This window comes from Pelodiscus sinensis, unplaced genomic scaffold, assembly GCF_049634645.1.
Source record: "Pelodiscus sinensis isolate JC-2024 unplaced genomic scaffold, ASM4963464v1 ctg132, whole genome shotgun sequence".
Taxonomy (NCBI): Eukaryota; Metazoa; Chordata; order Testudines; family Trionychidae; genus Pelodiscus; species Pelodiscus sinensis.
Window position 1 is genome coordinate 136683 of NW_027465841.1, and position 13094 is coordinate 149776.

The 13094-nt window shown below is 63.2% G+C and overlaps 1 protein-coding gene across 5 annotated transcripts in view; it reads right to left on the bottom strand.

Annotated features, from left to right (window-relative positions):
* The window catches only part of THUMPD2 (THUMP domain 2 tRNA and snRNA guanosine methyltransferase), a 41798-nt gene extending 36104 nt beyond the window's left edge, over positions 1-5694 (bottom strand). For 3 of the 5 annotated variants that reach the window (XR_012898750.1, XM_075914838.1, XM_075914836.1), the window contains exon 1: positions 5538-5694. Coding sequence is in view for 4 of the 5 variants with exons in the window: in XM_075914838.1 (XP_075770953.1) it covers positions 5538-5654 (117 nt within the window). In the remaining variant the exon portion in view is untranslated. The remainder of the gene's footprint in view (positions 1-5537) is intronic. The other 2 variants (XM_075914839.1, XM_075914837.1) reach the window with 2 other exon arrangements.
* Between the last annotated feature and the right edge of the window lie 7400 nt (positions 5695-13094).

The window sequence follows — 13094 nt, forward strand, 5'->3', positions numbered from 1 at the left end:
CCCCCCCAACAGCCCTGGGTCCCTGCAGAGCCCCCCCACTTCCATAGCCCCCCCTGCTCCCCGACCAACCCCCGGCCCCCCCTCCAACAACTCTGGGTCCCTGCAGAGCCCCCCACTTGCGCAGCCCTCCTGCTCCGTGCCCCACCCCAGCCTCCTCCTATTCCCTGCCCCCCAAGCCCCGGGTCCCTGCAGAGCCCCCCCCACTTCCATAGCCCCCTGCTCCCCGACCAACCCCAGCCCCCCCAACAGCCCTGGGTCCCTGCAGAGCCCCCCCCACTTCCATAGCCCCCTGCTCCCCGACCAACCCCAGCCCCCCCCAACAGCTCTGGGTCCCTGCACAGCCCCCCACTTCCATAGCCCCCCTGCTCCCCGACCAACCCCAGCCCCGCCTCCAACAGCCCTGGGTCCCTGCAGAGCCCCCCCACTTCCATAGCCCCCCTGCTCCCCGACCAACCCCGGCCCCCCCTCCAACAACTCTGGGTCCCTGCAGAGCCCCCCACTTGCGCAGCCCTCCTGCTCCGTGCCCCACCCCAGCCTCCTCCTATTCCCTGCCCCCCAAGCCCCGGGTCCCTGCAGAGCCCCCCCACTTCCATAGCCCCCCGCTCCCCGACCAACCCCAGCCCCCCCCAACAGCCCTGGGTCCCTTCATAGCCCCCCCACTTCCATAGCCCCCTGCTCCCCGACCAACCCCAGCCCCCCCCCCAACAGCCCTGGGTCCCTGCAGAGCCCCCCACTTCCATAGCCCCCTGCTCCCCGACCAACCCCAGCCCCCCCCCCCAACAGCTCTGGGTCCCTGCAGAGCCCCCCCCACTTCCATAGCCCCCTCCTCCCCGACCAACCCCAGCCCCCCCCCAACAGCCCTGGGTCCCTGCAGAGCCCCCCCACTTCCATAGCCCCCTGCTCCCCGACCAACCCCAGCCCCCCCCCAACAGCTCTGGGTCCCTGCAGAGCCCCCCCACTTCCATAGCCCCCTGCTCCCCGACCAACCCCGGCCCCCCCCCCAACAGCTCTGGGTCCCTGCAGAGCCCCCCCACTTCCATAGCCCCCTCCTCCCCGACCAACCCCAGCCCCCCCCAACAGCCCTGGGTCCCTGCAGAGCCCCCCCACTTCCATAGCCCCCCTGCTCCCCGACCAACCCCAGCCCCCCCCCCCCCAACAGCCCTGGGTCCCTGCAGAGCCCCCCCACTTCCATAGCTCCCTGCTCCCCGACCAACCCCAGCCACCCCCCCCCAACAGCCCTGGGTCCCTGCACAGCCCCCCACTTCCATAGCCCCCTGCTCCCCGACCAACCCCAGCCCCCCCCCCCAACAGCCCTGGGTCCCTGCAGAGCCCCCCCACTTCCATAGCCCCCCTGCTCCCCGACCAACCCCAGCCCCCCCCAACAGCTCTGGGTCCCTGCAGAGCCCCCCCACTTCCATAGCCCCCCTGCTCCCCGACCAACCCCAGCCCCTCCCCCCAACAGCTCTGGGTCCCTGCAGAGCCCCCCCACTTCCATAGCCCCCCTGCTCCCCGACCAACCCCAGCCCCCCCCCCCCAACAGCCCTGGGTCCCTGCAGAGCCCCCCCACTTCCATAGCCCCCTGCTCCCCGACCAACCCCAGCCCCCCCCCCCAACAGCCCTGGGTCCCTGCAGAGCCCCCCCACTTCCATAGCCCCCCTGCTCCCCGACCAACCCCAGCCCCCCCCCAACAGCCCTGGGTCCCTGCAGAGCCCCCCCACTTCCATAGCCCCCCTGCTCCCCGACCAACCCCAGCCCCCCCCCCAACAGCTCTGGGTCCCTGCAGAGCCCCCCCACTTCCATAGCCCCCCTGCTCCCCGACCAACCCCGGCCCCCCCCAACAGCCCTGGGTCCCTGCAGAGCCCCCCCACTTCCATAGCCCCCTGCTCCCCGACCAACCCCGGCCCCCCCCCAACAGCTCTGGGTCCCTGCAGAGCCCCCTCACTTCCATAGCCCCCTGCTCCCCGACTAACCCCGGCCCCCCCCAACAGCTCTGGGTCCCTGCAGAGCCCCCCCACTTCCATAGCCCCCCTGCTCCCCGACCAACCCCAGCCCCCCCCAACAGCCCTGGGTCCCTGCAGAGCCCCCCCACTTCCATAGCCCCCTGCTCCCCGACCAACCCCAGCCCCCCCCAACAGCCCTGGGTCCCTGCAGAGCCCCCCCACTTCCATAGCCCCCCGCTCCCCGACCAACCCCAGCCCCCCCCCCAACAGCCCTGGGTCCCTGCAGAGCCCCCCCACTTCCATAGCCCCCCTGCTCCCCGACCAACCCCGGCCCCCCCCAACAGCCCTGGGTCCCTGCAGAGCCCCCCCACTTCCATAGCCCCCTGCTCCCCGACCAACCCCAGCCCCCCCCCCAACAGCCCTGGGTCCCTGCAGAGCCCCCCCACTTCCATAGCCCCCTGCTCCCCGACCAACCCCGGCCCCCCCCTCCAACAGCTCTGGGTCCCTGCAGAGCCCCCCCACTTCCATAGCCCCCCTGCTCCCCGACCAACCCCAGCCCCCCCCCCAACAGCCCTGGGTCCCTGCAGAGCCCCCCCACTTCCATAGCCCCCCTGCTCCCCGACCAACCCCAGCCCCCCCCAACAGCCCTGGGTCCCTGCAGAGCCCCCCCACTTCCATAGCCCCCTGCTCCCCGACCAACCCCGGCCCCCCCTCCAACAGCTCTGGGTCCCTGCAGAGCCCCCCCACTTCCATAGCCCCCTGCTCCCCGACCAACCCCAGCCCCCCCCCCCCAACAGCCCTGGGTCCCTGCAGAGCCCCCCCACTTCCATAGCCCCCCTGCTCCCCCGACCAACCCCAGCCCCGCCCCCCAACAGCCCTGGGTCCCTGCAGAGCCCCCCACTTCCATAGCCCCCCTGCTCCCCGACCAACCCCAGCCCCCCCCCAACAGCCCTGGGTCCCTGCAGAGCCCCCCCACTTCCATAGCCCCCTGCTCCCCGACCAACCCCGGCCCCGCCTCCAACAGCCCTGGGTCCCTGCAGAGCCCCCCCACTTCCATAGCCCCCTGCTCCCCGACCAACCCCAGCCCCCCCCCCCAACAGCCCTGGGTCCCTGCAGAGCCCCCCCACTTCCATAGCCCCCCTGCTCCCCGACCAACCCCAGCCCCCCCCAACAGCCCTGGGTCCCTGCAGAGCCCCCCCACTTCCATAGCCCCCCTGCTCCCCGACCAACCCCAGCCCCCCCCCCAACAGCTCTGGGTCCCTGCAGAGCCCCCCCACTTCCATAGCCCCCCTGCTCCCCGACCAACCCCGGCCCCCCCCAACAGCCCTGGGTCCCTGCAGAGCCCCCCCACTTCCATAGCCCCCTGCTCCCCGACCAACCCCGGCCCCCCCCAACAGCTCTGGGTCCCTGCAGAGCCCCCTCACTTCCATAGCCCCCTGCTCCCCGACTAACCCCGGCCCCCCCCAACAGCTCTGGGTCCCTGCAGAGCCCCCCCACTTCCATAATAGCCCCCCTGCTCCCCGACCAACCCCAGCCCCCCCCAACAGCCCTGGGTCCCTGCAGAGCCCCCCCACTTCCATAGCCCCCTGCTCCCCGACCAACCCCAGCCCCCCCCAACAGCCCTGGGTCCCTGCAGAGCCCCCCCACTTCCATAGCCCCCCGCTCCCCGACCAACCCCAGCCCCCCCCCCAACAGCCCTGGGTCCCTGCAGAGCCCCCCCACTTCCATAGCCCCCCTGCTCCCCGACCAACCCCGGCCCCCCCTCCAACAGCTCTGGGTCCCTGCAGAGCCCCCCCACTTCCATAGCCCCCCTGCTCCCCGACCAACCCCAGCCCCCCCCCCCCAACAGCCCTGGGTCCCTGCAGAGCCCCCCCACTTCCATAGCCCCCCTGCTCCCCGACCAACCCCAGCCCCCCCCAACAGCCCTGGGTCCCTGCAGAGCCCCCCCACTTCCATAGCCCCCTGCTCCCCGACCAACCCCGGCCCCCCCCCCAACAGCCCTGGGTCCCTGCAGAGCCCCCCCACTTCCATAGCCCCCTGCTCCCCGACCAACCCCAGCCCCCCCCCCCAACAGCCCTGGGTCCCTGCAGAGCCCCCCCACTTCCATAGCCCCCCTGCTCCCCGACCAACCCCAGCCCCCCCCCCCAACAGCCCTGGGTCCCTGCAGAGCCCCCCCACTTCCATAGCCCCCCTGCTCCCCGACCAACCCCGCCCCCCCCAACAGCCCTGGGTCCCTGCAGAGCCCCCCCACTTCCATAGCCCCCTGCTCCCCGACCAACCCCAGCGCTCCCCAACAGCTCTGGGTCCCTGCACAGCCCCCCACTTCCATAGCCCCCCTGCTCCCCGACCAACCCCGGCCCCCCCCAACAGCTCTGGGTCCCTGCAGAGCCCCCCCACTTCCATAGCCCCCCTGCTCCCCGACCAACCCCGGCCCCCCCCAACAGCTCTGGGTCCCTGCAGAGCCCCCCCACTTCCATAGCCCCCTGCTCCCCGACCAACCCCGGCCCCCCCCAACAGCCCTGGGTCCCTGCAGAGCCCCCCCACTTCCATAGCCCCCCTGCTCCCCGACCAACCCCGGCCCCCCCCCAACAGCTCTGGGTCCCTGCAGAGCCCCCCCACTTCCATAGCCCCCCTGCTCCCCGACCAACCCCAGCCCCCCCCCAACAGCCCTGGGTCCCTGCAGAGCCCCCCCACTTCCATAGCCCCCCTGCTCCCCGACCAACCCCAGCCCCCCCCCAACAGCCCTGGGTCCCTGCAGAGCCCCCCCACTTCCATAGCCCCCTGCTCCCCGACCAACCCCAGCCCCCCCCAACAGCTCTGGGTCCCTGCAGAGCCCCCCCACTTCCATAGCCCCCTGCTCCCGACTAACCCCGGCCCCCCCCAACAGCTCTGGGTCCCTGCAGAGCCCCCCCACTTCCATAGCCCCCTGCCTCCCCGACCAACCCCAGCCCAACAACCGCCCTGGGTCCCTGCAGAGCCCCCCCACTTTCCATAGCCCCCCTGCTCCCCGACCAACCCCGGCCCCCCCCAACAGCTCTGGGTCCCTGCAGAGCCCCCCCACTTCCATAGCCCCCCTGCTCCCCGACCAACCCAGCCCCCCCCAACAGCCCTGGGTCCCTGCAGAGCCCCCCCACTTCCATAGCCCCCCTGCTCCCCGACCAACCCCAGCCCCCCCCCAACAGCCCTGGGTCCCTGCAGAGCCCCCCCACTTCCATAGCCCCCTGCTCCCCGACCAACCCCAGCCCCCCCCAACAGCTCTGGGTCCCTGCAGAGCCCCCCACTTCCATAGCCCCCCTGCTCCCCGACTAACCCCGGCCCCCCCCCAACAGCCCTGGGTCCCTGCAGAGCCCCCCCACTTCCATAGCCCCCCTGCTCCCCGACCAACCCCGGCCCCCCCCAACAGCTCTGGGTCCCTGCAGAGCCCCCCCACTTCCATAGCCCCCTGCTCCCCGACCAACCCCAGCCCCCCCCCAACAGCCTGGGTCCCTGCAGAGCCCCCCCCACTTCCATAGCCCCCTGCTCCCCGACCAACCCCGGCCCCCCCCCCAACAGCCCTGGGTCCCTGCAGAGCCCCCCCCGCGCGGGCGAGCCCCTCACCTCCGTGGCCCCCAGGCGGGCCCGCACCTCGCGCAGCAGGAAGGGCTCCAGGCCGCGGCCGGCGGTGCAGAAATAGCGGAGCCCGGCCCGGCCCGGCGCCTCCGATCCGCCCGCCATCGCGTGCCGCCCGCCAGGCCCCGCCCCCTCAGCTTCCCGCCCCCGGCCCCGCTCACTACTGACCGCCCCGGCCCGCCCCCTCAGCCTCCCGCCCCCGCTCCGCCCCCGGCCCCGCCCACTACTGACCGCCCCCGGCTCCGTCCCCTCAGCCTCCCGCCCCCGGCCCCGCCCACTACTGACCGCCCCCCGGCCCCGGCCCCGCTTCCGTGTGAGCGACGCGGGCGGCGGCAGGTCCCCGGCAGACAGATCGGATTTCCGGTCTCTTCCTACAGCCGAGAACGTACCGTCCAGTGCGCCCTGAATACCGGCCCCCAGCCCCCCCCCCGCGTCTGGGGAGTCTGCCCCCAGCCCCCCCCCCGCGTCTGGGGAGTCTGCCCCCAGCGCCCCCCCCTGCGCCCCCCCGCGTCTGGGGAGTCTGCCCCCAGCCCCCCTCGGCCTCCAGCCCCCCCCCGCACCCACCCGCGTCTGGGGAGTCTGCCCCCAGCCCCCCTCTGCGTCTGGGGAGTCTGCCCCCAGCCCCCCTCGGCCTCCAGCCCCCCCCCCGCACCCACCCGCGTCTGGGGAGTCTGCCCCCAGCCCCCCTCTGTGTCTGGGGAGTCTGCCCCCAGCCCCCCTCTGCGTCTGGGGAGTCTGCCCCCAGCCCACCACCGGCCTCCAGCCCCCCTCCGCGTCTGGGGAGTCTGCCCCCAGCCCACCACCGGCCTCCAGCCCCCCTCCGCGTCTGGGGAGTCTGCCCCCAGCCCACCACCGGCCTCCAGCCCCCCTCTGCGTCTGGGGAGTCTGCCCCCAGCGCCCCCCCGCGCCTGGGGAGTCTGCCCCCAGCCCCCCCCCCCGCGTCTGGGGAGTCTGCCCCCAGCCGCCCCCAGCCCCCCCCCGCGTCTGGGGAGTCTGCCCCCAGCCCCCCCCCTGCGCCCCCCCGCGTCTGGGGAGTCTGCCCCCAGCCCACCACCGGCCTCCAGCCCCCCCCCGCACCCACCCGCGTCTGGGGTGTCTGCCCCCAGCCCCCCTCTGTGTCTGGGGAGTCTGCCCCCAGCCCACCACCGGCCTCCAGCCCCCCTCTGCGTCTGGGGAGTCTGCCCCCAGCCCACCACCGGCCTCCAGCCCCCCCCCCCCGCGTCTGGGGAGTCTGCCCCCAGCCCCCCTCGGCCTCCAGCCCCCCCCCCGAGTCTGGGGAGTGTGCCTCTCTGTCTCTCCCTGCGTCTGGGGAGTCTGCCCCCAGCCCACCACCGGCCTCCAGCCCCCCTCTGCGTCTGGGGAGTCTGCCTCCCTGTCTCCCCCTGCTTCTGGGGAGTCTGCCCCCAGCCCCCCTCTGCGTCTGGGGAGTCTGCCCCCAGCCCCCCTCTGCGTCTGGGGAGTCTGCCCCCAGCCCACCACCGGCCTCCAGCCCCCCTCTGCGTCTGGGGAGTCTGCCCCCAGCCCACCACCGGCCTCCAGCCCCCCCCCCCCGCGTCTGGGGAGTCTGCCCCCAGCCCCCCTCGGCCTCCAGCCCCCCCCCCGAGTCTGGGGAGTGTGCCTCCCTGTCTCCCCCTGCGTCTGGGGAGTCTGCCCCCAGCCCACCACCGGCCTCCAGCCCCCCTCTGCGTCTGGGGAGTCTGCCTCCCTGTCTCCCCCTGCTTCTGGGGAGTCTGCCTCCCTGTCTCCCCCTGCTTCTGGGGAGTCTGCCTCCCTGTCTCCCCCTGCGTCTGGGGAGTCTGCCTCCCTGTCTCCCCCTGCGTCTGGGGAGTCTGCCCCCAGCCCACCACCGGCCTCCAGCCCCCCTCTGCGTCTGGGGAGTCCGCTCCCCGCCCCCCTCAGCCTCCAGCCCCCCCTGCGTCTGGAGAGTCTGCCCCCCGGCTCTCCCTGCATCTGGGGAGTCGGCCCCCAGCCCACCACCGGCCTCCAGTCCCCCTCTGCATCTGGGGAGTCTGCCCACGGAGCCGCCACCCCCCCCCCGGCCTCCAGACTCCTCTGTCAGGAGTCTGCCCACAGAGCCCCCTCCCGGCCTCCAGCCCCCTCTGTGTCAAGGGAGTCTGCCCACAGAGCTCCCTCCCGGCCTCCAGCCCCCTCTGTGTCAGGGGAGTCTGCCCACATAGCCCCCTCCCGGCCTCCAGCCCCCTCTGTGTCTGGGAGTCTGCCCACAGAGCCCCCACCCAGCCTCCAACTCTTCATCAAGCCCCTTGCAGAGCCACCACGGGTCAGAGGCTGCATCTGCCAAGGGACAGTGAGGGGTATAAAGCTCTAGTCAGACCCCAGTACAAACCCCAGCCTCTTTCATGCACATCTTCCTGTGGGATTTGTCTCCGGCCATTTCTTGTTCCTCTAGACTAGACATTTTAGCAAATTTCCAAATGCTTTGGCACTCAACACCATGACACAATCCTTTCTCCTCCACAGAGTGCTTTAATGCCCATTCTCATTTCTGCCAGGAGTGACACAGATGTTCCTTTCCCATTGGACGGATTGGGATGCTGAGGCAGAAAAACAAAAGCATCTCCTGTTTGTCACACACTGTTACATTATCTCATTGCACACAAGGAGAAGACACTGTGTTCGATAGACATCTATCAGGGATGGTGTAGACGGAGCTTGGTCCTGCCTTGAGGGCGGGGGGCTGGACTCGATGACCTCTCGAGGTCCCTTCCAGTTCTATGATTCTATGATTTAGTGGTACAAGTAGCTTTAGGGGTACTCCAGAGACGTCGGGGGGGGGGGAGAGGTAATTCAACGCAACTGAAATTTGGAGAAAACTGAACTTTTGTTAACAGTGCTTAATTATTTTTGTACTTTTTACATGCAAAAATTTCATTGTCCGCTCAGCTATGATTAAATTATTTAAACAAATGTGTTGCAATGGGGAAAAAAATGTGTGAAAAAAACCTGTAGGTACTGGGGGTACTTTTTTTTTTAAGAGGATACATATATTTTAAAAGGGGTACTTTATTAAAAAAAAAAAAAAAAAGGTTGAAAAACACTGGTCTAGTAGCCCCAGGAGAAAATTTAAACTAAGGTCCTGTGAACTAACACCGTATTTTCAGAAAGGACATGCTATATACCTGGAGTTGGCAAATGCCTGTTAAATTGGCTTCGTTAGCAACTGAATGGCTCTTTCTGCTAATAGCTCTGGCAGGCTTTTACACTCTTTAAGTTAACTAGATCCTCTCTAGAGGAAGCAGAGCCACGGAACAGGGATAGGAAAAGGACAGTGGGTGGACATTAAGACCCACAAATGTGTGCATTCCCCATGGTGCCCACATGGCTGATGGGAGATAAAGGCAGGGGAAATAAAACTTCACATGGTGTATAAGTTATGAGGAAAGGATCTGTACATCAGAGTTGAATTATCTAATTATTAAATTTTGCTTAAGAACTCACGATACATGCACTACACAATTGCTGACCCAGATTTTGGCGTGCATGTTCAACAGCACAGTTTAGATAGCAGTGAATGAGACTATGTTTACACTCACGGCTTCTTGTGCAAGAAAACATCCACACTGCCATGTGTAAGCTGTGCTTTTGTGCAAGAGCGCCCATGGCAGTGTGGATGCTCTCTTGCGCAAAAAAGCTCTGATGGCCATTTTAGCCATAGGGCTTTCTTGTGCAAGAAATCCCTGCCGAGTGTCCACACTGCTCTCTTACGCAGGAGCTCCTGCGCAAGAGGGCTTACACCTGTTAAAAAAGCATAGCTCTTATGCAAGAAGCCCTCTTATCACGCCGTACTGTAAATCTTCTTGTGCAAGAGAGGGTGGGCAGTGTGGACGCTCTGCGGGTTCTTGCGCAAGAATGGCTGTACTTGCACAAGAACCCGCCAGTGTAGACATAGCCAGTGCGTTTTATGCACACCCAGGGGAACATATGCAAAGTTAGTCATGGAAAGCAGATATGTCAATGAGTGGAGATTGTTTCTCAGCCCATTGGTATTTGGAGTAGGCAGAAAAATGCAGACTGTCAAGGAAGAATTTGGCCTTCTTCCCTGACAGTATTCCTCAGTTGTCCTGCGCATCCCTCTTGGCCCCACACTAACCGTACATTGCCTGTACTGGCTGATGGGAGATGGAGGCCTGGGAAAATACATTTCCCACAGGACGCTGGGGCCTGCAATAGCTTATGGGAGATTGAGGCAGGAGGAAATACATTTCCCATAGTGCCATGGGGCCTCAATAACTATACTGTAGGACCTCTACACTGGCATGATCTTGTGCAAAAACTCTTTAGCGCAAGACTTCTTGTGTTAAAGTAGTTGTGCAAGAGAGCATCTACACTGGCATGTGCTTTTGCACAAGAGCATTCATGCCAGTGTAGACACGCTCTTGCGCAAGAAAGCTCTGATGGCCATTTTAACCATAGGGCTTTCTAGCGCAAGAAATTCATGTTGCCTGTCTACACTGGCCTCTTGCGCAAGAACAATTGCGCAAAAGGGCTTATTCCTGACCAGGAGCATCATAGCTCTTGCGCCAAGCCCTGATTTCATACAGTAGAACATCAGTTTATTTGCACAAGAACACACGGCTAGTGTAGACAGGCAGCAAGAGCAGCCACTTTGGCACAAGATCACGCCAGTGTAGAGACAGCCTAGATGGGAGGCCAGGGAAACATTTCCCATAAGGCACTGCTGTGACATCACCTCTGTGCAACAAAGGCCAAACAGGTCCTCCCTTTTCCCCTTCTCAGGGTATGCAGCTGGGGGCCCAAGACAGTGGAGGACTGTGAGATGAGAGGTTAGGGGATCCGGGGGAGCAATATGTAGAGCCCTGTGTGGATATAAAATTGTTATCCACATCCGCAAGCGATCTGCAGATGCCCCCCAGATATAAAGCGGGTATCTACACATTTGCAGGATTCTAGGTCTGCCTCCATAGCAAGAAAAACAAGCCATGCAAATCCACACCCACAGCTGAGAATTTGCAGAGCTCTAGGGATATGATTTTCCAGCTGCTTTGTCCCTTCCCCCCTTGTGGACCCTGAGCCGTAAACCCACCGTTTTGGGACCTATTCAGCCAAATCCTACGGGTACAAGCTGGGCTCCCCCAGACAAAGAAGCAGTAGGTCAAACTGTTACTGGAGCATCTGCTCCCAGGGGATGGAATTGGTTCTTTCCAAGCTGTTGACTGTGGCCAGACCATAAGAGCGGACATACGGGGTCCGACCAAACGTCCATCTAGCCCAGTAGCCTGTCTGCTGACAGTAGCAGCACCAGGTGCCCCAGAAGGGGTGGACCAAAGATAATGATCAAGGGATTTGTCTCGTGCCATCCATCTCCAGCCTCTGACAAACAGAGGCCAGGGACACCATTTCTGTCCTCTAGTTCTAGTATGGGAACTAATAAATAACTTTTCTTTATTCACCCTCTCCACACCCCCAGAATCAGAATAAGGCTCGAGGAGGAGCAGTAAAGCATGCTATCTGCTAACAGGGGAGAGACGGGTATGACCTCCTACTGGCATCTGGGGAGGGGCTGCCATGTCACAGTGCTTAAGCTCCTCCGAGTACTACCCCTTATGGTTACACCTGTTGGCAGCACCTTATGGGGTGTTGGTCTTTTCTGCCCGCACCCCTCAGGCATTTCTGAGGCTGGTGGCTACAAAGGGTGGTTCCTAGCCACATAGCTCCAACTGGCAGTCACATCCTACCAATCTTTTCCATTCATATGTGGTTTTCCATCCATGTCCAGAACTAATTTTGTAAGGTGCACTGAAGCATGTGTGGATGTGCACCACTAGTAGAAACAAAACCCAGTTGTGGACACAACCCTCTAGAAACCAGAATTGCTGTTGCTCCCCAGGGTCTCTTCCTCTCCTTCAGCAGCAGCCCCACCAGGAAACCATGTCAGGACAAACTGCCCTCTTCCCCCTTAAAACAGGAAGTTGCCTGAGACAGGTCAGCATCAGCCTCTCTCATCCCAATATGGGAAGTTCCAGTTGCTGCTGTAGTTTACCCCATATACGTGTAGGGCCCTACCACATCCTGCCACTGTTGTCAATGAAAGGCTGATGCGATAAACAATTCCACAGCTGGGTCCTGGGTCACCACCTCAATATTCCTCCTGATAATTATACCCACCGCAGGAGCCCATGTGTGGTATCCTACCGTGGCATGATCAGAACAACCACATTATGGCTGCAGGGGGAGACCAGACCTAGGAAGTCTGCTCCACCTGCTCACAAAAGGAAGCAGCATTTGTTTACCTTATCCACAGAACTGGGTGCAGATTTTCTTACATGTCCTCCCCCCAGCCCTTTTAGTGCTCCTCATGGCCCCATGGGACAGAGCGGTATTATCCTGACCAGACCAATGAGGCAGAGATTCTGCAAGAGGCCCCATGTCACAGAAGTTAAGTACAGGGCTTAGACCTAGATCATCCAGGTCTCCTTAAGGACAATTCACAAGTCTTTTGCTTTGTATGGATCAAAACCAGCTGAGAGAACAAATGAACATCAACTCTCTGGTGGCTGGGAAGAAAGTATTTGCCTTGCCAGAGAAACCTGAAGTGAGAAGAATGGATGAGAATTTCTCACAGAACTGGTGGCATTGGAGTTGTAGCTGTCTTGGTCCCAGGCAGAGACACAAGGTGGGTAAGGTTTATTTTTATTGGATCAACAGCTCTCAGTGAAAGATAAGCTTGCAAGCTACGCAGAGCTTTTCTTCAGGTGAAGCTTCTCTAACCAGATGTTGGTCCCATAAAAGCTATTAGCATACCCAACTTGTGTCCCTAAAAAAAAAAAAAAACATCAGGACTACGCAGGAGGTTGGGGTTGGTCCTGGTCCTGCCTTGGGCAGGGGCTGGACTTGACCTCCTGAGCTCTCTTCCAGATCTATGGCTATGTCTAGATTTACGAAAAAGGGATGCAGAGGGATGCAAATTAGACGTATCGCAATTGCTAATGAAGCGGGGATTTAAATCTCCCCCACTTCATTAGCATAAAAATGGCTGCCGCTTTTTTTCGGCTCGGAGCTTTGCCGGAAAAAAGCGCCAGTCTAGACGCGGATCTTTCGGAAAATAAAGCCTTCCCCTTAAGGGATCTTTCGGAAAAGGCTTTATTTTCCGAAAGATCCGCATCTAGACTGGCGCTTTTTTCCGGCAACGCTCTGAGCCGAAAAAAAGCGGCAGCCATTTTTATGCTAATGAAGCGGGGGAGATTTAAATCCCCGCTTCATTAGCAATTGCGGTAAGTCTAATTTGCATCCCTCTTACGAAAAAGGGATGCAATCTAGACGTAGCCTATGATTCTACGATCTGTTCTCAAGTAGGCTACATGCTGTACCAAAGGGTCAAGAATGTAAACTAAGCTAATCTTCTGAGAGGTGCCCCAGAACTGCTCTCTGGACTCCCTTAGTTCTCCGGTGAAATGCTATGCTGTAAGCAGGTATTCCCATTGTCTATACTGGAGTCCTTGGGATGGAGTGTGCCTGATTACACCACAACAGCAGCTCAAGATTCAACACCTGCAGGAACATGGCTGG